The 22,367-nt window shown below is 38.9% G+C and overlaps 1 protein-coding gene across 1 annotated transcript in view; it reads left to right on the top strand.

Annotated features, from left to right (window-relative positions):
- Positions 1–562: 562 nt before the first annotated feature.
- The window catches only part of Cnot2 (CCR4-NOT transcription complex subunit 2), a 97,786-nt gene continuing 75,981 nt past the window's right edge, over positions 563–22,367 (top strand). Inside the window, exon 1 of the mRNA XM_059245797.1 lies at positions 563–850. Within this exon, the coding sequence (XP_059101780.1) occupies positions 846–850 (5 nt within the window). The 5' untranslated portion in view covers positions 563–845. The remainder of the gene's footprint in view (positions 851–22,367) is intronic.

Below are 22,367 nucleotides of genomic sequence, written 5' to 3'. Positions count from 1 at the left end.
CAAAAAAACACCGAAGGGGGGGGGGTAAAAAAAAAAAAAAAAAAACAACCAGCAGAAAAAGGAGGAGTGGGGTGGGTGGGGGATGAGTGGACGCCCAGGTTTCGGCGCGGAGGGGAACTCACTTCTCAGGGGGGGGACGCCGGCGTGCGGCCGGGGCTTGGCCGTGAGCACCGGAGCCCCGGAGCCCCGGCGGCTGCGGGGTCGGGGCCGCGGGGGGAGCCGAGCCCCGGAGCCCCGGTGCGTGCAGGCAAGGCGGGCAGGTAGTCACGGCCCCGGGGCCCAGACCGCAGGAGGTGCTCGGGGGCGGGGTGCCGGACAAAAACACAAACACAAACACGCCGCGCGTCCCCGGGTGGGCGGACCCACGCTGCGCCCCCGCCCCCCCCCCGCCCAGTCCCCGCCCCCGCCCCCCGGAGGCCGCGCTCGCTCGGACCCCAGGCCGCAGCTCTCCCCCCCCCCCGCCCCCGCCCCCGCCCCCGCCCCCGCAGCCGGCGTGGCGGTCTGGCTTCGGAAGCCGGTCGAGGCCGCAGAGGCCCTCCCCGCTCTCCGTAACCGCCACCAAGGCGGCGCCGCCGCAGCTCCGCGGGAGCCGGCGGGACGCTCGGCGGAACCCCCGGCGAAGGTTTCCCGGGGAGCGCCGCGCTCCTCACCCGTCGCAGCGGCGTGCCGGCGAGCGCTCGGTCCCTTCGGCGGGGCCGGGCATTGCTCGCCGCCTTCTGCCGCGGCCGAGCGAGCCAAGTCGGAGCGACGGGGGTCACGGCGGGGGTCAGAGGGTAAAGGTCCTGCTCCCAGCAGCCTCCGCGGTGGATACGTCGCCATCTTGGATCCGCGGGACAAGAAAATTCATGCGGTGAGTTTTTGGCAAATTTTCGGAAGTCTGGCGGCGGGGTGCGCGGCGGGGGAGGCGGATTGAGGGCCCCCGCAGGGCGGGGGAATGCCTCGGGGCTAGTCCGGTCGCGCCCGGGGTCCGCGGGTAGCGTCCCGGCCCGCCGCTTCCCGTTGCTTTTGTCTCGGCTCCAATCGAGAGAGGGAGAGCGGAGCGGGCGGGGAGGGGGGGTGGCGGCGCTGGAGGAGGGAGGGGGGTGTGTGGCGGGGTGGACGAGACGTAAAGCGTCGCCGTGCTCGGGCCGCCGCCGCCGCCGCCGCCGCCGCCGCAGCAGCAGCAGCGGCTCCGGAGCCCGGGCCCGGTCCCGGCTGCCCGCGGCCCGGGCTTTCCCCGCACTCGGTTCCCCTGGCTCCCGCCGGCGCGGAGCAGTCACCGCCGCCGCCGCGCTGCTGCTGCTGCTGCTGCTGCTGCTGCTGCTGCTGCTTCCTGGGGTAGACGAGAAGGCGGCAGCGGCGGCAGCGGCGGCGGCAGCAGCATCCGAGGAGCCCCGGCCGCTCTCGTCTAATAGACGGCCCTGCCACGTTCCCAGCCGCCGCCGCTGGCCCTTGAATCTTCACAATTCTCGCAGCACACGCGCATCCCCCGCCACTTGGGTGTTTTTTGTTCGGGTGAAGAGATGGGGACGGCGGACTGGCTAACGGGCCCCAGGAGCCGCCAGGCCCTGAGATACCGAAGGCCCTTGCCGGGTGGAGGGAGGAGGAGAAGTACCATGCTGCTGCCGCCGCCGTACGCGGAGAGGGAAGCTTCCCCCGCCCCGGTGGTGGTGTAGAGACTTGAGTTCCGAGGGTCCTGGGGCGGCGGAGGAACCCGAGACACTTCTGTCCGTGAAGTTGCAAGCCCTGCTTTCTACTTCCGCCGGGGCCCCCTCTCCTCTCTACCTTTTGCTGTCTTAGGTCTTAACTTCAAAGTTTCATGGAAGAAATAAGTCGGGTTAAAAGAAACTCGGTAGTTCTTAATTGAGGTACTGTTTGTTCAGGAGAAAGTTTTATAACTCTTGTTATCTGTAGGCCCCTTAGGGAAAGCTAATTGTGATTTTCTTTTGTAAAATTATTTCAAACGTTTTGTCATTTGCATTTACCTTAGGCCCTATTAGTACGTTATTACCTCCAAAAAATTCTTCCGTAAGGGTACCACTTTCTTGGAAATCCTAGGAGACATCTCTACTTTTCAACATCTGGAAAACCAAGTGTTAAGAGTGTTTTGCTTCATTTTCATAAAATTCTTGGTCCAAGAATTCTCTTTAATCTTCTGGACAGTTCCTAATAAAATACAGCAATATGATCCTTAGATTCTTGGCAAATGGTAGGAAGTGTGATGCAGAGTTAACCAAATCTGTTCACAAGGGAGGGCATATTTAATGTTCAAAACTGAATACATTTTCTGTTATTCTCCATAGTGAGAAATTTTAGAGATAGAGAATTGTGTCCCTAATGCTTTCTCTTCCCAAACAAATAAATCCAGATAATTTATGTGGCGAGAGTGGGATAGAAATGTAAAGAGTGTATACTTTCATAACAAGTTTATGTAGGGAAATACTTGGTATATTTGGCAACAGTCTCTTTCCAAGCATCAGTGGATTCATCTTTGGCAATTTTGTAAGGTAATTTTGTCCCAGGTTAGAAGTGCTGTTTAAAATCCAGTACACTGAAATGATTGTCTGCATTCAAGTACTTACCTGTGTTCAGGTCTTGTGTCTTTGATATATTTCTTAATGCCCCAAGATCATTAATAAGGACTAGATGCTGCACTCTCCGATTTAGTTTTTGTTGTTGTTGTTGTCTTAAATCTAAAGGAAAAGTTCAAAATGCACACAAAGAGGCATTTTCTTCCACTTTTTACTTTGGCTGACTTTGCAAGATCCTTAGTTAAAGTGGAACCTTTACATTTTTTTTTCAAAGTGATTTTTTTTTTGTACGTAGTTTTTAGTTCTAGACCAGAAATAAAAAAAATGTATTTCAAATTTTTTGCATTCCTGTTAATGCTTTATTAATACACAGAAGTTAAGGTAGTGTTGGCAGAGCCCTTTAGTTCTGATGATACAGTCTAGAGATACGTTATCAGATCCTAGAGCCTGAGAGTCATGTGCACATTAACATAATAGTAAATACAGCCTTTAAAAAATTCAGTTTCTCAAATGTTTAAAAATAAATTAGTATGATGGAAAATGAAGTAAATTGTGCCCTGTGTGAGTGGCTTGTATCCCATTCATCTGAGAACTATCTGATCTTGAGAATGAAATAAAGCCGGATGGTGGTGGCGCACACCTTTAATCCCAGCACTTGGGAGGCAGAGGCAGGCGGATCTCCGAGTTCCAGGCCAGCCTGGTCTACAAAGTGAGTTCCAGGAAAGGCACAAAGTTACACAGAGAAACCCTGTCTCGAACCCCCCCCCCCAAAAAAAGAAATAAAATGCCAAATGATAGGCTCGCTAAAAGAAATAATTACCTCTATTTTCCCTATATAAAGGTGGGTGCTTATACTTTTTGATTTCTAAGAAACATCTTAAGTTTATTTAAAAGTAAATACATTATTGGTAAATTAGAAATACTGGTAACCCTGTTCTGTATTACTTAAGTAGGTGCTAATACTAGCAATACTTAAACTTTAACGGACCATTATAGATTTTTTTTGACACTACATGGGATAGTAGTACAGTTATTTCCTTTTTTTATTGACAAATTTGCTTCATAAGAAAATTTGGCCTTTGTATGTAGTAAACATGAATAGATAGTAGTAATCAGTATAAATAATAGTTTATAATTTTGCACTCTTTCGAAGTGATGTTAAGTAGTATTTTTTGATTAAAATTTTAATTGTCAAATGAGTGGCATAGCTCATTGGGGAAAGGCATTTGTCACCAAGCCTGATGACCTGAGTTTGTACCAGAGATCCACATGGTGGAACGAGAGAATCAACTCCGCTCAGTTGGCTTCAGTTTGTATCCACACAAATAAATAACTACATATAATAAAAACTTGAAAAATTTAACTGTAGAAAGTTCATCTTGAGAGCACACATTTTAAAGCAGACTGTAGATCCCATGTACTGTTTGAGTAGATATTGGAGGAGAACTTAGAAGAATAGTGATAGTTTTAGGAAATGACCTGGACTTCTAGAGGTATTTTAAAAATTGTTTAAATTGTGTGTAGGTGTGTGAACTTGCATGTGGATAGTATGCATGTGAGTGCAAGTGTCTTCAGAGGCTGAGGCTGTAGCCTTCAGATCCCCTTGAGCTGGAGTTAATAATGAACCTGACATGGAGGCTAAGAACTGAATTCAGGTCCCCTGGAAGAGCAGCAAGTACTCTTAACTCTCCAGCCCCTCTAGTGGATTTTTATAACACAAAACACAGTAAGTCAAGGTACCAGGTTGGGCAGTTTTAGAGGCAGAATTCATTAGAGTCATACTGTAATTGGAGTGGGATTGCAAATAGTAATGGATCAAAAGATCTAGGACTATGCTAGTAGTTTTTGTTGATTCAGGTGACTGTCCTTCCTGACCAAGAATGATTTCTACCTTTGATATTTGAAGGAATTGACTTTCTTTGTAACGTTTTCAGTATGGGAAAAAGCTGTGCTCAAGTTGATAGCTAGTGTAGAAAAATTTACATTTGAAAAGAACTATAAGGAAAATTAGGGTTTAAAGTTGTAAGAATATTTTATGATTTTTACCTTGGATCAGTTTATTGAACTCTTCAGTTTAAGTAGTTTTTTTTTCCCTTGTTTCTGTAGTTATTCTGTGTGGTGTCCTTTGATTTTTACTTAAAAAATTTCAATTCTTAGAACAAATTATGTTGGTATAGCTTATTCATCAATATCAAGGATGTTTTAGAAATAGAATTCTTTTGTTTGTTTGTTTGGGTTTTTTTTTTGAGACAGGGTTTCTCTGTGCTGCAGCCTTGGCTGTCCAGGAACTGGCTCTGTAGACCAGGCTGGCCTTGAACTTACAGAGATGCCTGCCTCTATCCCCCGAGTGACCACCTGGCTTAGAAATAGAATTCTTACTATGTTTTGACAGCTTTTTTTCTGAAATGAAGATGCAGATACCTTGGTGTATAACTCATAGGGGAGGGATGCTACATTATGAAGTGATAAATTGGTTACATTGGCTGAACTTTGTTATGAGTACATGGCTAATACAATATGCAAATACAAGACTGAGCAGTCTAGAAAAAAATAGAAAGTTTTCCTTTGCTAGACACACATTTTGTATATGATCAAATTCAGGGTCTAAGTCCATTTTTGAACATAATTGCAGGCATGTGTTTGTGTGTGTGTGTTGGAAGAGTTAAGTGTCAGTATTCTGGCTTGGTAAACTTAGTCAGAACTCAATTGGTGTCATTTTCTTGAACTTTTTCTTGACTCTTCCAGTCCTTCTGCCTTACCATTACAGAGTCTGTCACGATGAGCTTCATTTCCCTTTGATCCCTCTCTCCACCAGAACTCTACAGATCTGAGTGCTAGCAACACAGACTCTTAAGTGTCTTGGTTACATTGACAAAGCTGGTACTTTCTGTGTGTTTGATGTTTAGTAGATTCTCAAGAAACATGCTTCAAGCAAAATAGTGGCTGCATTAGCAGTTTTCAGTGATCTGTTTCCCAGTCTACAGAGCAAGAGTGTTGTTTGGAATGATGGGTAGTTAGTTATCTTCTATTGCCTCATTTCTTAATCTCTTTTTATTCTTAGTTTACTGCTTTACCTGTTGGAAAGTAGGTAACTAGCTTTTTGAGATCTGTCTGTGGAGTTTGTGTGGAACTTTGGAAAGAATGTTAGTACAGTATTGATAGTATTTTACTTCTGAGCAGGGTATTTGGATCTGTATTTCTGGCTGTATTTTGCATGGCCAAAGGCATTAGTGGAAGGTGACATGCAGTACTCAGAAGGTAATTGTATTTACAGTACTTAGCCATGACTACTAGATTTAAGCTGTTTGATGCTGTATTCTTTTTGTTTGTTTTTCCTCCTACCTTTTCCTCCCTAATGGCTGGCCCAAAGAATTCTCTAGTCTTTGTTTTGTTTTTGATAGGCTGAGAATCAAACCCAGGACCTTGGCACATACTGGGCAAGTGTTCTGTTTCTGAGCTATACTGATCATATAATTATCTAGTTTGAATATCATGGTTCTTAGGAAAGCTAGGCGAGATGCTTTAATATATCTTTAAATCTGATTTTTAAAGTACAGCTAGGAAATTTCAGCTAGAATTGTTCCTTTTGATCAAATTACACCTCTGTCTAGTTTTTAATATTTTGATGTTAGAAATGTGATGTATAGATTATCTTACTTTCTAAAATCTGTAAAGGTGGTTCTTTTGCATTTTTGGTACTGGGTCTCACTGTGTAACCCTGGTTGTCCTGCAGCTTGCTGTAGGATTGCAGGTGAGTACCCCATGTCCTGCTGAGAGGCTGAAAGTTTGAGAACTGGTTTAGCCTCTTGGAGTTTGAATGAGAGACCCTTAAAGCTGTGAGCCAGGTTGGGTCTATTTTAGAGATACAGAAAACAAGCAGGATAAATGATTCCCAGGCTGCATTTAGTGGAAATGCTCATGCTTGACTTGCAGAAATCTTTCTTATATTATACTTGAGTATGTGTCTTCTAGAGACCTGAGTTACTGAAGATCCAAAGGATGAATATTTTTAAAGGAATATGATCTAGTACTCAGGATGCTCTCTCTTGCTTCTGCTGGATTGAAGCATATTAATGTGAAAATCGGTTTCCACTAAGCTGGATGTGGTGTTACACACCTTTAATCTCAGGAGAGTCAGGCAGATCTCTGGAAGTTTGAGGCCAGCCTGGTCTATGTAGCAAGTTCCAGATCAGCCAGGGTTTGAGACCCTGTCTCAAAGAGAAAAAGAAAAGAAGTCTCCGCTCAATAAATTTCATTGTGCCATGAAATGATAAACAGGCTTAGTTGTATATTTGGGTAGTTTGGGTAGCATTGAATAGACTTGCCTTTTTTCCTCATCAAACATACTGATAAACCATTTTCCATTTATATATCAGGCGTAGAAATATAACTATTGTGTATAAGCATCAGGACCAAATGTAATGACTGATTATGTAAGAGTGTGTTTGGGAGAGGAACATTTGGTTTGATGTCATAGCTGCCAGGAATGAGCTTTTTTGTCTTTTTACATTGTAAATTATGATTCCTCTGCATACAGATCTTAGTTTTTTTACTTGTCTTTCATAGATCAGGAAAATAGTATGAACTTACCATGTCATTGAAAAGGTCTCATTTGTTTGGCATTACTACCTCATATTTTAAAAATACTTTTACAGTTAGCAAAGTACTTTCACAGCATTTTAGTTTTGTATGGTAGTCACCTTGATGTTAAAGTTAGAAATAGTTAAAATTTTAACATTGACATTTATGGAGACAGAACCGTCAGTTGTTTAGATTAGTATTAGAAATAGGGAATTACGGAGGTCTTTTTCATCAGTCTAGACTCAGTCTCATTTTTTCACTTATTTTTAGTATTACTCTAGGAAAAATATGGTCTCTCAAGTTAAGTAGGTGTAAGTGGATGGTTTGTTCAGTTTGTAGCTGGTCATCTTGTAAATGTAGAGTAGTTAATTAAATTGGGAGAAGTTTGAGAGTGCAGCAAATTTTTCTTTCAAACTGGATGCTCTGACAATATTCGACGCTACTGGTGTTTTTAAAAATTATAAACATGAGTTGAGAAACCCTGAAGACTTATAAGTAATAATATTAACGTGAGCATAGGCAGTGATCAGTCTTTGAGGACACATTTTATACATTTCCCTAGTGTATGGTTCTGAGAGATGATCTGCTGAGTAGATAGGCCTTGAGCTTCGCCTTAATTTTGTATTCACAAAGTAGTGCTTTGAGGATGTAGTTTTTATGATTTTTGTATGAGTAAGCATGTCTGGTGAGAAATTAAATAAGCTATAACCATTCTGATCTGTATTGTCTGAGAAGTTGTTCCAGGAGTATTCTTAGGCATGCCAGGCAAAACTGAGGTCTGCAGCAAAACTGGTTAACCATGCAGTTGAGTTAGCAGCCTCCAAAGTGTTCAAATTCAGCATGAAATTGCATGTGTGTGCGTGTGTGTAGTCATGTCTTCAAATGTACATATGTGTAAAGAACGGTGACCCATGTTTCAGGGATTTTGTGAAACACTTAAAAGTGTTTGAGCATAGTTGAAAACCATTGGACTTCATAATCTCCCTGGTTGCTTCCAATCCTTAAATTTTGTGTTTTGAAGATGTTAAGACTTTTCCTTTTCTTCTATAGATGTAAAATTCATAGAATTTCCTTTTTTAAAAAAGTAATTTGATAAAAATTGTTAAAACTTAAACTTAATTTTTTTTTCTGGATTTGCATTTCAAATGTTTGTTTGCTCAGTGTTAGACATTATCAATGCTGAGTGTATGTTAGGGATCTATGTAAGTGTCTACCTATAAGCTAATGTCCTGATTAGTATTAGGAGAAATAAAAACAAGTCAGTTCAGAGTGTTAGAGCTTGTGAAGGGAACAGCATTTGACTAGTGTTGGCTGAAATAAGATTAAACAGTGTTAAGAGGGGGCCTGCGATGTGTGGGGCACCATTTCAATAAAAAGAATAGAAGGAGAAAGCTATGCAGAAATAGGGGTGAAAGATGTACAAGGAGGAAAGAGTAGAGGGCCTTGAGGTGGGATCAGGTTTGCATGTTTTGAAGAGATCAGCAGATTTCATGAACCGTTAATGCTTTTTGCATAAACAAGATGCACTCTGACCAGGAAAGAATGGTTAAGTCATGATCCTGTCTTTTAATCGATCTAAGAGTAGATCCTGTAGGCTTTAATAAGTTTCAGTGGCTGTGTGGGGACTGGGCATTGTTTTTCATTAAGAGGCCTTGAAATCTTTTCTAGATCTGACAGAATTGGGGTCTGTCTATATTATAGAAAGTTATATTGGAGAACAAATATAAAATGACCTGATTTGCATCTCCTTAGAATAATGAAAGTATTTACAGGTTTTTGGTGTTGTGGTATTAGGTCATTGGCATTCCTTAGAACTTAGTTGTGTTTTCATGGTTAATAAGGCCCTCTTGTGTAGTAGTAGTTCAGTAACTGTTACTGTGTGCCCCACACTATTATGCTTGCACTGAATAATTTCTCATGATTTAAGTTTTTGTGGTGCATACTTTAGGAACATTGTAGGGTAGAGAGAGCAGCCTTGTTACTTAAGTTGTTAAGTTGCTTTCAGGGAAATGATGCTTGCCTAGGTTCTGAAGGGTGAGTTGGCCTTCACAAAATGGGGGGATAGTGCTTAGTGGAATTCTGGAATCACATACAGGTTAGTTGATGAGATGATGTAGCCACCATGTAAGAGACCTTTTCTTTTTAAAATCTTTAATATTGGAGCTTTGGAGTCACTAACCAGTTTTTTAATGTCTCTACCCCCACCCCCTTTTAAATATTCAACTATCTTTTTCAGGCAAATTTAGATTCTACATCTGACAATTAAAATGTTAAAATCCATTGTCAGTTTTGAAGGATTATATTATCTCTGTTGGACATATTAAGCATTTTGTGTTAATACTAGCAAGGTTTTGTTAAGGACTTTTAAATTTGGTAGTTTTTATCTTTTGGAGAATTTTGTGATACACATAAGCCAAAGCCATAATTCAAATTTTTTATATAAATGGAGAGAACATACTAAGTTTGGGAACACAAAATTTGAATGTTCTTATTTGACAACATTTTAAGTGGGTTTTCAAAAATCTCTAGGACTAGTCATCCTGAGTAAAAGTCACTGTTCTGACTCAACTATTGTGTGACTTATCCTCTCCAAATTTCATTTTTCTGATTTTTCAGTTGAGTATAAGCAACAATAGTTGCCTCATAGACTGAAGAAAGGACTGAAAGTTCTTGTGCTGTGTTTGTCTGTTTTTGGAAGTACTTGTTACATTGAAGGTATTTCTGAAGCAGATGAAAACGAGCTACAGTTCAGAGTGTAACTCTGTATCGAGTCCTTAAGTGTAAACAAATACAGTACAGTCTTACTTTTATAGTCTAGACATTTTTTTTTTTCCTACTAAGAATTGTGTTTCGATGACACCGGGTGAAGTGAGATGTGTAGTATGTGAGGAAATGTACTTTAATTTAGCATTGCTCTCTCGGAAGCACCTTGCACAGTGCACAGCACATAACAAACATGTTCAAATACTTGTTGGAGGGCTAATGGGATAGGGTGATAAGTAGTGCTAATGGGAGCTGGCTGGAGGAAGGAAAGGAACCAGAAAGAGCAGTGGGAGAAGGCTGGGAATGAGAACAAAAGTACACCACCACTTAGGATGAAAATTCCACAATGAAATCCATCACTTAGGAGGCTAATCCAAAAAAAGAGTAAAGGACAACAACAACAAAAGAGTATTAGTGCACCGAGAAAAAGGTTCCCTAATTGTTGACATAGAGAGAGCTAATGGGTCATTTTAAATGAAGTAATGTTTGGAAAGGTTCCACACTTAGAATCAGAAGATAGGTTTTGTTAGCCATGTGCTGGAGCAGATCAGTTAGTATTGAGGAACCTCAGTTTGTCACTAGTGTGTTGCTACTTGTATTGCTGACGGCTCCTCTGGAAGGAAGGAAATTTGGTTAACTTAAGCATTTTGAAAGTGGTGTGATAATGATGAGTTGTACTGAAACTACTGTTTCTTTAAAGATGTGTGAGTGATGCGTCCTCCTCACTCATGGTGTAGTGTGATGCTCGTGTGTTCCTTTGCAGCTTTGCCGTTTAGGAACTCTATTTAAACATCCAGCTGATGGACTTTGGGAGAGGGGAATTTAAAGATCATTGGAGAAGCAAAGCTATTTAGCAGTGTTCACTTTAGTTAGCCACTTCACTGTTTTGTGTGTTTGTATGCTAAAGTGCTGGTACTTTGTGTGGGAATGTTATTTGACATAAGCCTGCCTTCTTGAGGAGTACACATCCTGAGTGTTCTTTGGTTAGTCTAGTTTTTTTGTAACTGTATTTGTGTTGGCCACAGATACTATCTTGTGCTTGTTTTTCCCTTAAAAAGAGAAGCCTTTATCATTTACAAATAGAGCATCTCAGTGCAGTGGTTTGAGACCATTGTGTATATTCCTTGTATATGGAATATATCTGAATAACACAACTGGTTTTTATCCCTGTTTAAATCTTGAGGGTTTCTTTTGGGTGCTGAGAGTTTTGAAGTATTAAAAATAAATACCATATAAGGAAAACAGAATAGTACAAATAGCTGTAGTAGAAAAGTGAATCACAGAATCTGGAAAATGACGATTGTGAGTTCCTTCATACTGGTGAAAATCTAGTTCTTTTACATGCTTGTTAGGGTTTCTCAATTTTCTCATATTACATTGTTGTATTTAAAAAAAAATTAAAAACTCCAGAAACTAGAATCTCAAATCAGATTTTTTTTTTGCCTAAAAAGACAAAATTTAAAATAAAAGTTATTTGTAAGATATTTTTAAAACTTAGGAAGTATATTTTTACCTGAAAATCTTGGTCACGATGGACCTTTTTATAACTGTCATAGTTTTGCTAAGGATTATCAGGCACAGCAGTGTGCCCTAGCATCATACTTGTTTGTCTGCCTACTTTAGTCTAAGATTCTTGAGTGCATTTTTTAAAAAATGGGTATTAACTAGAGAATTAGTTCTTCAGATAAAGTTATGTTCCCACAATATATTAATAAGGCTTTTATTTTTAATTGTATTATACCAGCCTAGGACAAATAGCGTCTATGTTAAAATGTGAAGGCACTATAAAAATGTAGTTATTATAATAATAGTTTTGCTTTTCCGGCAACTTTAAATGCTGTTTTAAAAATTGTATCTTTTCTGATAAATTTATTAGATGATTCAGGAAAATAAGTTTCTTAATTTCTAGCTTTCAAGTTGATAATTCGAAGTGTTTTTATATACTTGGAGAGTGCCAATTTTTAGTTCTGTGGTTTACTTTTAAAGATAAATCTGTAATTTATCCATCTGAAGTTTAGATTTTTGTGGGCAGATGTGTATTGTTGCAGCATTATGAATTGTTACTATTAAGTATTGATTTTTAAAATTTTTACATGCTGTAGAAAATTGAAGTCATTGCTAAGGAAGGCACACAGTAAAAAGTAATAACTACATTATTTCTCACAGAGAAGGCAGAAAGTAAGGACTAGGAAAAGAGGACAATGAAAATCATTCCCAGTGTGCAACTTAGATTAGTGTACTGTTTAGTGTGGCAAGCACTATTTGTCTCTACCAAGTGTGTATAGCACTCTGGTTTTACTTTTCCAAACTGCCTGATTAAGTCATACAGGGTAATGTAGGCAATTTGAAAGATTAAGGAATGTATTTCAGAAGGGGAAACAACGCCTTCTAGAGATAGCCAGTGCTGCCCTTTTATTAAAGATGAATTTTTTGAAATGGTGTTTGAAGTTGCCGGAAAGGTAAAAATGCATCATTTTTGTAGAGAAATTTGGGTCTTTTAGAACCTTAATAAAACATAACAAAAACTCTTAAGATTAGGAGTAGTTTCTAATGTTACGTATTTGTCCCGATCACTCTTAATGGCCAAACCACAACTGACTTGATTTTTTTTTAATTACTGAGCATTTATTTTGAATTTTCACTGTTTTAACTGATGAAAATTCCCTCTCCTTCTTCCTTGTATAATTGGGCATTTCTTTAGAAAGTCTTCGTAATGTAATAATGTATATGAATATGACCTGGAGACTTAGAGTAGCTCCAGTTCTTAAGTCTAGCTTTGACTTTAGTCTACTTTTCCAGCTCTGAAGATCCTTCCCTCAGAATGCAGAGGAAGTAATGTATGTGTAGCATTTAGCATACCCTGCAGTGTGTTGAGTGTGTGCCTTCTACCTTCCGAGTAGATTATAACTAGCTAACATTTCTCTGAAATAAATCTCTTTTTCCCTCATCACTCACCTTTTAGTGCAGATCTCGTGTCCAAAGTGGTGGGGTTCGTTCGGAATGCTTGCTATTTTATATTTTTGGAATACTGACATAGACTTGAGCAGTTGAGCATCTTTTATTGGAAAAACCTGAAATGCAAATATTTTCTAAAATTGGAAGCTTTTTTTTTTTGAGTATCATATAAGTATTCAAAAATTTTTAGATTTTAGAGAATTTCAGGTTTTGGATTTCATTAGAGATGTCTAACATGCAGTTAGTCATTTTACTTTAATTTTTGTCTGTCACTGTACTTCTGGATCGTGGATTTAGGGACGAAGTCAGTCTGTTTAGCTTGGTGCAGATATTTGCAGTTAGTGTAGGTATTTGCTGTACTGAGGATCAAATCAAGGACTTTCTTTCTCTTTACTGTGGAGCCCTACATCACAGCCCCAGATCAGTATCTTCCTGATGATTTTTCTCCTTACATCGCTTTGTCAATTTATATCATATCAACTATGTGTGAATTGTATACTGAATATGGTTGTGTAAAATTACACCAAATTTAAAAATAAATGATAATTTTTAAATTCATTTTTTTTTAATTTTCTGAAGTTTTAAAAATTTTATAATCCGTTAAGCAAATTATAGTCCTTTTTCTGTTTGTGTTCTTTATTCTTATCGGTAATCAATAATAATAATAATAATCCTAGCCCGGTACCCTGCTGAGCATCATTCAATGATTCAGGAGAGGGAGTTAAATAATATTTAATATCACACAAATATGTAGTGAAGTAATATACAGAAATACTGTTTCAAGATTGGTCAGGTAATTTTTACCTGGTTAAATTTAACAGTATAGAAGTTTCAAGAGAACTTTTGAGTAGTTTGCTGTATCAGCTATTAATGCAAAATGTTGGGGAGATACTAGACACAAAAATCAGAATCTGTTTCATTATTGAGCTTAGGGTGTTTGGAGGGCTTTCTAGTCAGTTTGATACGTGGTTCTATTTGAAATGAGTGGCTTGCTTTGTAGGGATAGGTCAAAACAAGAGTTTTACTTACCGTGTTGGGTAGTTTATGTTTCTAGTTCATTAATTCATTTGATAAGTTTGACTTGAGCTCTTTTTTTAGTGTCAGGCACTGTTCTAAGAGAATGTAACTGTGCATGGCAAATACTGCGGTAGCTGGTGATTAGGTTATGGAGAAAAAGAAATCCAAGTATGTGTGGAGGATACATGGGCAACTGAAAGACTAGGCGGCATGTCTTTTCTCAGACAGTAAATGGGTAAGCCTGTGCTGAAGGAGTGGTCCTGTGTTTGTCCAAGGGAAAGGCCTTTTGGGAAGGGGCAGCCACAAAGAACAGCTAACCCTGTTGTCTCATAATGCCACAGGGGTATCTAGATGCCTTCTGATTTAAGAAAAGTCACAAGACCTGCTGAGGTGTGGTGGGGAAGGAGGACAGTGGTTAGATAGTACTGGGAAAAGCGGGGACTAGCCAGTGAGGAAGGACTTGGAAGTCACCGGCAGGACCTTGGCCTCTCCGGGTAAAATAATCTACAGTCCTCTTCTTAGTTGCCCTACCAAGTTAGTTGAATTCTTCTCATTTTAACAATTAGCTAAAGATTCTTCTGGAACCAGTATAAATGCTCCTCAACTTTAAATGGGGTTTGCATTAGCAAATCTAAATTGAAAATGTTAAGTCAGAAATGCATTTAATACTCTTAATCTCCTGAACGTCCTAGTTTAGCAGCAGACAAGTACTCTGTAGCATATTAGTTGTTAACTACAGTGATGGCATGAATGGCTGGGATCTGCACCTGGGGCTTCTGCTGCACCAAGATTGCCCAAGAACACCGTAGCACAACGTGTTTGTTAGCTGCGGAAAGATTAAAATTCGGAGTCTGGAGCATGGCTTTTGCTTTAATGTGGATCATTTTTCGTGCCATCCTGAAGTAAAAAGAAACAAAACTGTACAATAGAAATGGTTCAAATTGGGAAGCAGATACAATCCAGTTGTAGTAGTATTTATGTGTAACATTTCAGAGTCCGTATTGGATTTAGTAAAGAGACTTAGGCAATTAAAATTTAAACTAAGAATACCGAGTAATTAAGACAAAGCAGTTTAGTACTGGTTTCTCTCAGTTGTCATTCTAAAGCTTTTTAAAAGGAAATTAATGTTATATAAGTATTTTAGTTAATAAGATGTCTTTATACAAGTTGTCTCTTAGTCAAAAGCTCATTTTTAACTTTCATAATCCATAGGAACTGATGGTTTTTTAGGTTTACATTAAATTTATTGAGGGAGTTTAGGTATTTTATCAAGCATCTATTTAAATGGCCTTTTCTATCTTTTTACACACACACACACACACACACACACACACACACACACCTGTGTAAATATCACTGGGGTTCAAATACTGAACATTTCTATCGCCCCTTAAGTTGATTGATTCTAGTCAGTATTCATTTCATAGCCCAGGAAATCACTAATTTGCTTCCCATTGGTGTGAATTAGGTTTTTGTTTCTGTTTTTGTTTTTGTTTTTAATAGAGGCTCAAACAAATGGAGTTGTAGATAAAAAAAAAAATGGAGTTTAGTGTCTGATTACTTTTGCTTAACTTTTTTAAATTAATGTCACTACTCCATGTTTCACTTACTTATGTTGGATTGCATTTCATTAGTACTGTTTTAACTGTTCTCTCAAGTGCTTTTCGAATAAGTTCCTGTTTGGTACAGTAAATACACTCCCTTCTCCATGACTGAGCTACTTTTAAAAAAAAAAATCAGAAGTATGCTAAAATATCTAGGTTTTGTGTTGCTACACTTCTGTTTATATATACGTTGCGAGAAAGGACGAGTTAGTGAAAATGTGCAAGGTTTAGAGCATAATAGTATTCACTTAAAGATTATTCTTTTCCCCCATTAGATTATTTTGGCATAGTTTTCTAAAACGAATTGAATGTAAATGTGAGGGTTTATATTAATCATCTATTCTGTTTTATTGTAATCTTACACGGGTACGTTTTGATTACATGCTACAAGATTGAAAACAGAAAATGAAAATCTTCCAACTTTGCTCTTTTTCAAGATTCTTTTGATCAGTGTATTTCCCTTGAATTTTCATTTGACTTTTAGGATTAGCTTGTCTAGTTTTGCCAAGAAGCCAGCTGGAATTTAATAATGATTTTGTTTAATTTGTAGATCATTGAGATATAGTGCCACTTTTCTTCTGATCTTTGAACATGGAGTGACTTTCTGTTTATATAGTTCTTTATTTTTTTTTCCGTAATTTTTGCAGTTTTCAGAGTATAAATTTTGTGCATTAAACTTCAGTACATTAATCTCTTTGCTTGAGAAATGGAGTTGCTTTCTTAATTTCTTTTTTGGGTTTTCCATTGTTGCTACATGGAAATATAATTCTTACATATTGATTTATATACCTTGTACTCTCATTGAACTTTCTCTTTTAACCATTATAAGATATGTTCAATATTATTAAGATCCAAACTACTGTGAAACTGCTGTAAAATCATTAATCTACTGCCTGCCTTAGGGTTTTCTGTAGATCCAGGAGTGTGGTCTACAATCAGAGGCAATATCACCTCCTCCAGACTGAACATTTACTATTTCATTTTGTTGCCTAGTTTATCTAGGATTTTCAGTATCGTGTCAAATAAAAGTGGCCAGAGTGGACAGCCTTGTCATGGTCCTGCTCTTAGAAGGAAAACATTCAGTATTTCATCATTATTATGCTTCTGACTATGCCTCTTTTTAAAACCATAACTTGAAAGACGTGCATTACACTTATTTGTTTGTTTGTTTGCGTGTGGGGGCACACATGTGCCTTGGGGATCACATGTTGTAGATTAGAGGACAGCTTGCAGGAGTCCATTCCACCATGGAGATCCTGGGGATCAGACTTTATATGTTGCTGGGTTTCATTTCCATCATGATGGTGTTAGCTTTTTTTCATATAAGTTGCAATTTCATTTCTTGTGATGTTTTTGGTTGTCTTAACTGGTTAATATTGGCCTCTGGAATGATTCAGAAAGTGTTCTGGGTGTTTTTGTTTGTTGGTTGGTTTGGTTTTGGATTAGTTTGTGAAGTGATACTAATTTTTTTCTTCTAAATGTTTGAGAATTTCATCACTCAAGCCTCCTGGTTGTGGACTTTTTTTCCCCGTTGAAAGTTTTCTATTGTAATGCAGTCTCTTTACTTGTTGTGGGTCTAGTTTCAATTGTTTTATTTCTTCTGTCAATTTTGATAGCTTGATGTCTGAGGAATTTGTCCATTTCCTCTAGTTTCATAGTTTGTTAGCATGAACCTGTTATTTCTTTATCCTTCTCCTAATGTAATTATGTTATTACAATGTTCTATTTCTTTATGCCAGTTGTTTCTTTTTTGTTTTCCTTGGTTAGTTTAGCTTAAAGTTGGTTAATTTTGGTTGTTTTCCCCTATATCCAACCATAAGATTTCTTTGTTCCTTAGTTCTTCTATCATTTTTATTTTTCTCTGTGTTGGGTGTAATTTGTTCTTTTCCCACTAGGCAGTTAATTGATTGGAAATCGGTGCCTCCTCTTTTGTCTTGCCTTCCTCTTTCCTCCCTTCTCCTCTTTTCTCCCTCCCTCTGTCCCTTACCTTTCTTTTCCTCCTCTCCCCACGCCCATGCTAGTCCAGTTCTGTACCACTGAACTAGTATAGCCCCAGCCTTTGGATATCTTTGTAAAACTGTTGACATTTACAACTAAAACATTTCCTGCAAGCACCACTTCATTTATAGCATCTACATATTGGTATCTTGTGTTTTTTATTCCTTCAAAAGTATTGTCTATTTTGTTTTCTGGCCTCTCATCCTTTTCCCAGTTAGTATTTCCCAGTGTTATTTAACTTGCACAAACTTGTAGAATTTTTGCAAATTTCCTTTTGTTATTTTAATTTCATTCCACTACATTTGTCTAGCCTACTTGATGATTTCAGTCCTTTTCAGTTTAAGACTTCTTTATGCTTCAGTCTGCAGTTATCCTGAAGAACACATATCTTGCTGTTCGTTGTTTCTAGAGGTTTGTCAGATCTGGTTGTTTTCCTGTCATTGTTAATCTCCTGTTGACATGCTAATCTTGTTGTCTTAAGTTATTGTATCCATTATTTAAAGTGGATAATTACAATTGCCCAAATACTGCTGTTGAGTTAGCTGTTTCTTGGTTTTTGTTTGGTCATTTCATTCATTCTGAGGGTGTCATCTTATTTAGTCATATACACACATATCTATTGTAATTAACAGATTTCTCAAGATTAGCTGAGAGAGGGTTTCTTTGTGTAGCCCTGGCTGTCCAGAAACTCGCTCTGTAGACCAGGCTGTCCTCAAACTCACAGAGATCCACCTGCCTTTGCCTCGTGAGTGCTGGGATTAAAGATGTGTGCCACCACACCTGGCAATAATAATAACTTTTTAAAAAGTTTGTTTTGTTTCATAATAGTACAGTCCCACCAGTTTTCTTATGGTTGCCATTATTGTATGTATTTTTCTTTTCCTTTTCTTAGGGTGGAGTGGGGTGGAATAGGATAGGCTGCCTTCAAAATTCAGAGGTTCTGCTTCAGCCTCACAGTTGCTGGGTTACAGGTGGACCAGCTTAATTCCTTTAGTAAATATCACAGTATTCCTCATTACTGTTTCTTTTTGTTGCCTAGGTTTTACTGTATGCATCTTATCAGAATTATTTTCACACTTGCACAAACTTGATTATAATCAGATAAGAAAAGTTAACTCCAGGAAAATTGTGGGTTTTTTTTTCTCCCCGAGCTCCTGTTGTCACACCTATTGACAGCTCTATATTTAAATATGTCATCCCATAGTTTTCTGGTCACCCTGTTTCTAGTGAGAAATTGCTGATCTTCCTGTCCATTGTAGGTGGCTTACCACTTGTCTTTTTCTATCTTAAACCATTTCTATTTGTTGTTGGCTTAAGTATATTTTACTGTCTTGCTTCTGGACATGACTCTTGTTGTTTGTCCTTCTTGTAGTTAATTGAGCTTCTTGGACTTTTAGATTAATGCTTTTTGTTAAATTTGAAGTTTTAGCCATTATTTCCTGGAATATTTTTCTGTTCCTCCGCTTTCTGCATATCTGAGTTCTCTTAGTAGTGTCATTCATTCCTGAGGTTCTTCTCATAGCTCTTAATTCTGTTCTTTAGTTCTGTAGCTGTTAAATTCTCTTTTCTCCAGGCTACATTATTACTTGATATTTATTCAGGTTTTGTTTGCTCAGTTCAAGTATACATTATGCCCCTTTGTGAAGTTTTCATTTCATTCATTTTCCTTGTCAACTCTACATCATCTATTCTTTTTTTTTAAAGTCATGTGTTTAATTATGTATTTGTTTACTTATTTGTTTGGTGATACTGGGGATTGAACATGGGAATTGGTCCTTGGGTTTCACACATGGTCAAACACTCCATTATGGAGCTATATCCCCAGCCTTCTTTTACTTCTATATTGAAGCAAGATTTCATTCAGTTGCCCAGGCTGACCTTGAACTCTGTCTGGTATAGAAAGGCTTGATGAATGAGATTGCCAAAAGCCGGGATCAGAATCCTCCTCAAGGAGACTGATCTTTGTAATAGACAGAGACCACTGCAGAAAGCCACAGCCAGTCAAAATGACAAGTGGTCATTTTGGATACATCTAAAAAACATTCTGCCTAAGGTTCGGGGAACATTGTAGAGGAGGGGAAGGAAGGATTTTAAGAGCCAGAGGATCAGGAGTTTGCTGTGGGGTAGTGTCTCCTGGTAATGTCAGAAGCTCCACCCTTCAAGTCTCACCAACATGACTGCCTAACCATGAGCTGAACAAGGACAACAACAGTAGACGTGCCAGAGAGGACGGTAGAAAAGCCCGTGAGGCCTCAGCCCTGCATAGAGAACTGCAGGCAACTAAGGATGCTGAGAGTCCAGTGGTCTCCTCCAGGAAGAGCACACTAATTAGTTTCCAATACCAAATGGTCAGCCCTGCAAACATACTGTGAGTAACACTGCAGAGACTGAGCAGCTGGTATTTAGGAATATAGATGTATCAGTATATACATACACATACATGCACATAGTAGGAATTCATGAAAGAAGAGACCATGCATTTAAAAGAGCAGGGAGAGGTATGTGGGAATATTTGGAGGGATGAAAGGGAAGGGGAATATGTTGTAATTATATTATAATTGATAAAAGAAAAAAAATGAGGAATCTTTCCATACAAACCAAAACTGGGATCAGAAGTCTACCACCAGGCCTGGCTAAGATCTTTTTAAAAGATAATTATTTGATGGGATATTGTTATCACTCCTAATTTTAAGCCTTTAATGTTTCCCCTAAACTGCTGGTTACTTGGAAGTCTCTGTTAATTATGATATTGTGGGCCGTGTATTACCCTATGTGTTCTAGTTTGTGGAGGGCCAGCATTTAATACATTGTAGTATCTCTGCACACACTGATCCCCCCTCTTTCTGGGCCCACCAGTGGTTCATGACTTCTCTGTGCTGTTTCTGTGAATTTTTATATGCTTTGCATTGGGAAGTATTTGATGTCATACTCTGGAGGATGAAGTCTTAGAGGCATATGTGTAGTTATCCTAAGATGACAATGATTTTTTAACAATGTGTGTCTTTCACTTAGAAGATTGTCTTGGTATGACATCCAGGTATCCATCTTCACTAGCTGCTGCTAATTTATGCTATTGGATTTGATGGTTCTCAGGACACATATATTGTCTGTCTGTTACTGTCTGATTAAAGTTTGTGCCCCTGCAGGGGTTTTTTTTTTTTACCCCCTTCTAGTCTTTGATGTTTATTTTGAACCCAAGAAGGCTCTTCCTAGCTGTCTTTTCTCCAGTTTTCTTTGGTAAGCCAGTTGACCTAGAATTCTAGTCTAGTTCCTTTTAGTTACCTCATGCTCTGTGTTTCTAAGTGTAGTGTAGGCCTGAACACCCCTCCCCCCCAACCCCAACACCCCCAGCACTCCTTTCCAGATGAAATTGATTTCCTTTGGGGAGTTTCTAGAAACTGCCATGTTCTAGGATCGGGGCCATTATACAGGCCTTGGTCAATTTGGCTTATGTATGTGAGACCTGTGTAGTATGAATGGGATGGGTTGAGGGCCATCATGTTGTTAAGGCCATTGAAAGATGGTGGAGAGTCAGAAGAAACTCTGTTCTGCCTCTCCTGGGGAGATGCTATACCCATGACAAGGAGAGTGAGCCCTTTCTCCCTGATTCCTCTCTACCCAGAGGAGATCTTTCATGGTCAGCTGGCGGAGGGAGGGAATGTGGGAGGGAAGTCAAGGTACATACTAAGATTCTTACTGTTATTATTGAGGGTTAGTAGATTATCTGAAGTGTGGCTAGTTTTGGGTTTGTTTTGTTTTGCTATATTCCTTAGAACAGTCCTGAGAGAACTATTTTTTAAGATTTTTTCTAGTAATGATTTCTTTCATTAATTGAAATTCAAATATTAAGTGAATCTGTTTTCTCTGAATAACTTCTAGGCATTTTGTTGAATTTTTATATGCAGACATTTTGTTGAATTTTTTGTGTATATGATCTATAGGAGTATTTATATTTGAATTTTTCATCATCATTTAATGCATTTTCTTTTGGTGTAAGAGTGATAAAAATGAGATATTGTCTCATGATTTCTTTTCTGGAATATGTTGTGTCTTTAACTATATTACACACTAGTGAAACTACAGGGCCTAGGATGGTGGCTGTTCTTTATAGTCAGGTAACTTACTCTAGCAGATGCAGAGCTGCTCAGGTTTTTATCAGAGTGAATTGGGTAGCCTAAAAAGATGTTTAAGGACAAAGTTACATTCATCTAAATTTCTATTTCTGAAAGTTGTCCCTTTATTTCTTATCAGTTTGATGCCTGGGGGCTTAGTACTCACCTGTATTTCTTATGCTTTGATGCCTGGGCCTCAGTGCCCATATGTTTTCTACATTCCTGATGCTCATAGTTCTGACTTACTAGTCTGCCTAAGGTGCATTGATTTTTTTTTTTTAGTCATTTTTTTTCTTTAATTTAAAGGTCTGGATTGGTACTATGTTCTTCATACTGATTTTTTTTTAGTGTACAACCCCCCCCCCTCCGTCCCCCCCCTCCATTATTTCCCTTTTACGTGCTGTGGATTCATTTTTACCCTTTTAGTAGTTTTGGGAGGTGTAATCTTTGGTGGTTGGCTTGATCTGTCTTTTAAATATAAGCACTTAAAATTATACATTTCCACTAAGTCCTAGTTTATCTGCATTTCACAATTTTTGTGCTTTTAGTTCTTGATCTGTTTATTCTGTCTTGCATTGTGATTTATCCCCTGTGTCCCTAAGTATATTTCTTTGTTTGGTCTTTTAGAGATTGTTCCAGGAGTTACAGTATGTACACTTTGCTTTTGTAAATTTCTTTACTAAAGCTGTAGATTCATCAGAAGACATCCTTCATATGAATTCAGTTCTTTAAAATATATCATTTAAAAAAATGACATATATAATAGGGTGACCAGAATTTCTGGACCCTCCTCCCCCACCTTGGCTTCCTGGTCCTTGTGATCACCT

Source organism: Peromyscus eremicus, chromosome 18, assembly GCF_949786415.1.
Source record: "Peromyscus eremicus chromosome 18, PerEre_H2_v1, whole genome shotgun sequence".
NCBI classification, from domain to species: Eukaryota; Metazoa; Chordata; class Mammalia; order Rodentia; family Cricetidae; genus Peromyscus; species Peromyscus eremicus.
This window is presented reverse-complemented; position numbering and strand designations above follow the sequence as displayed.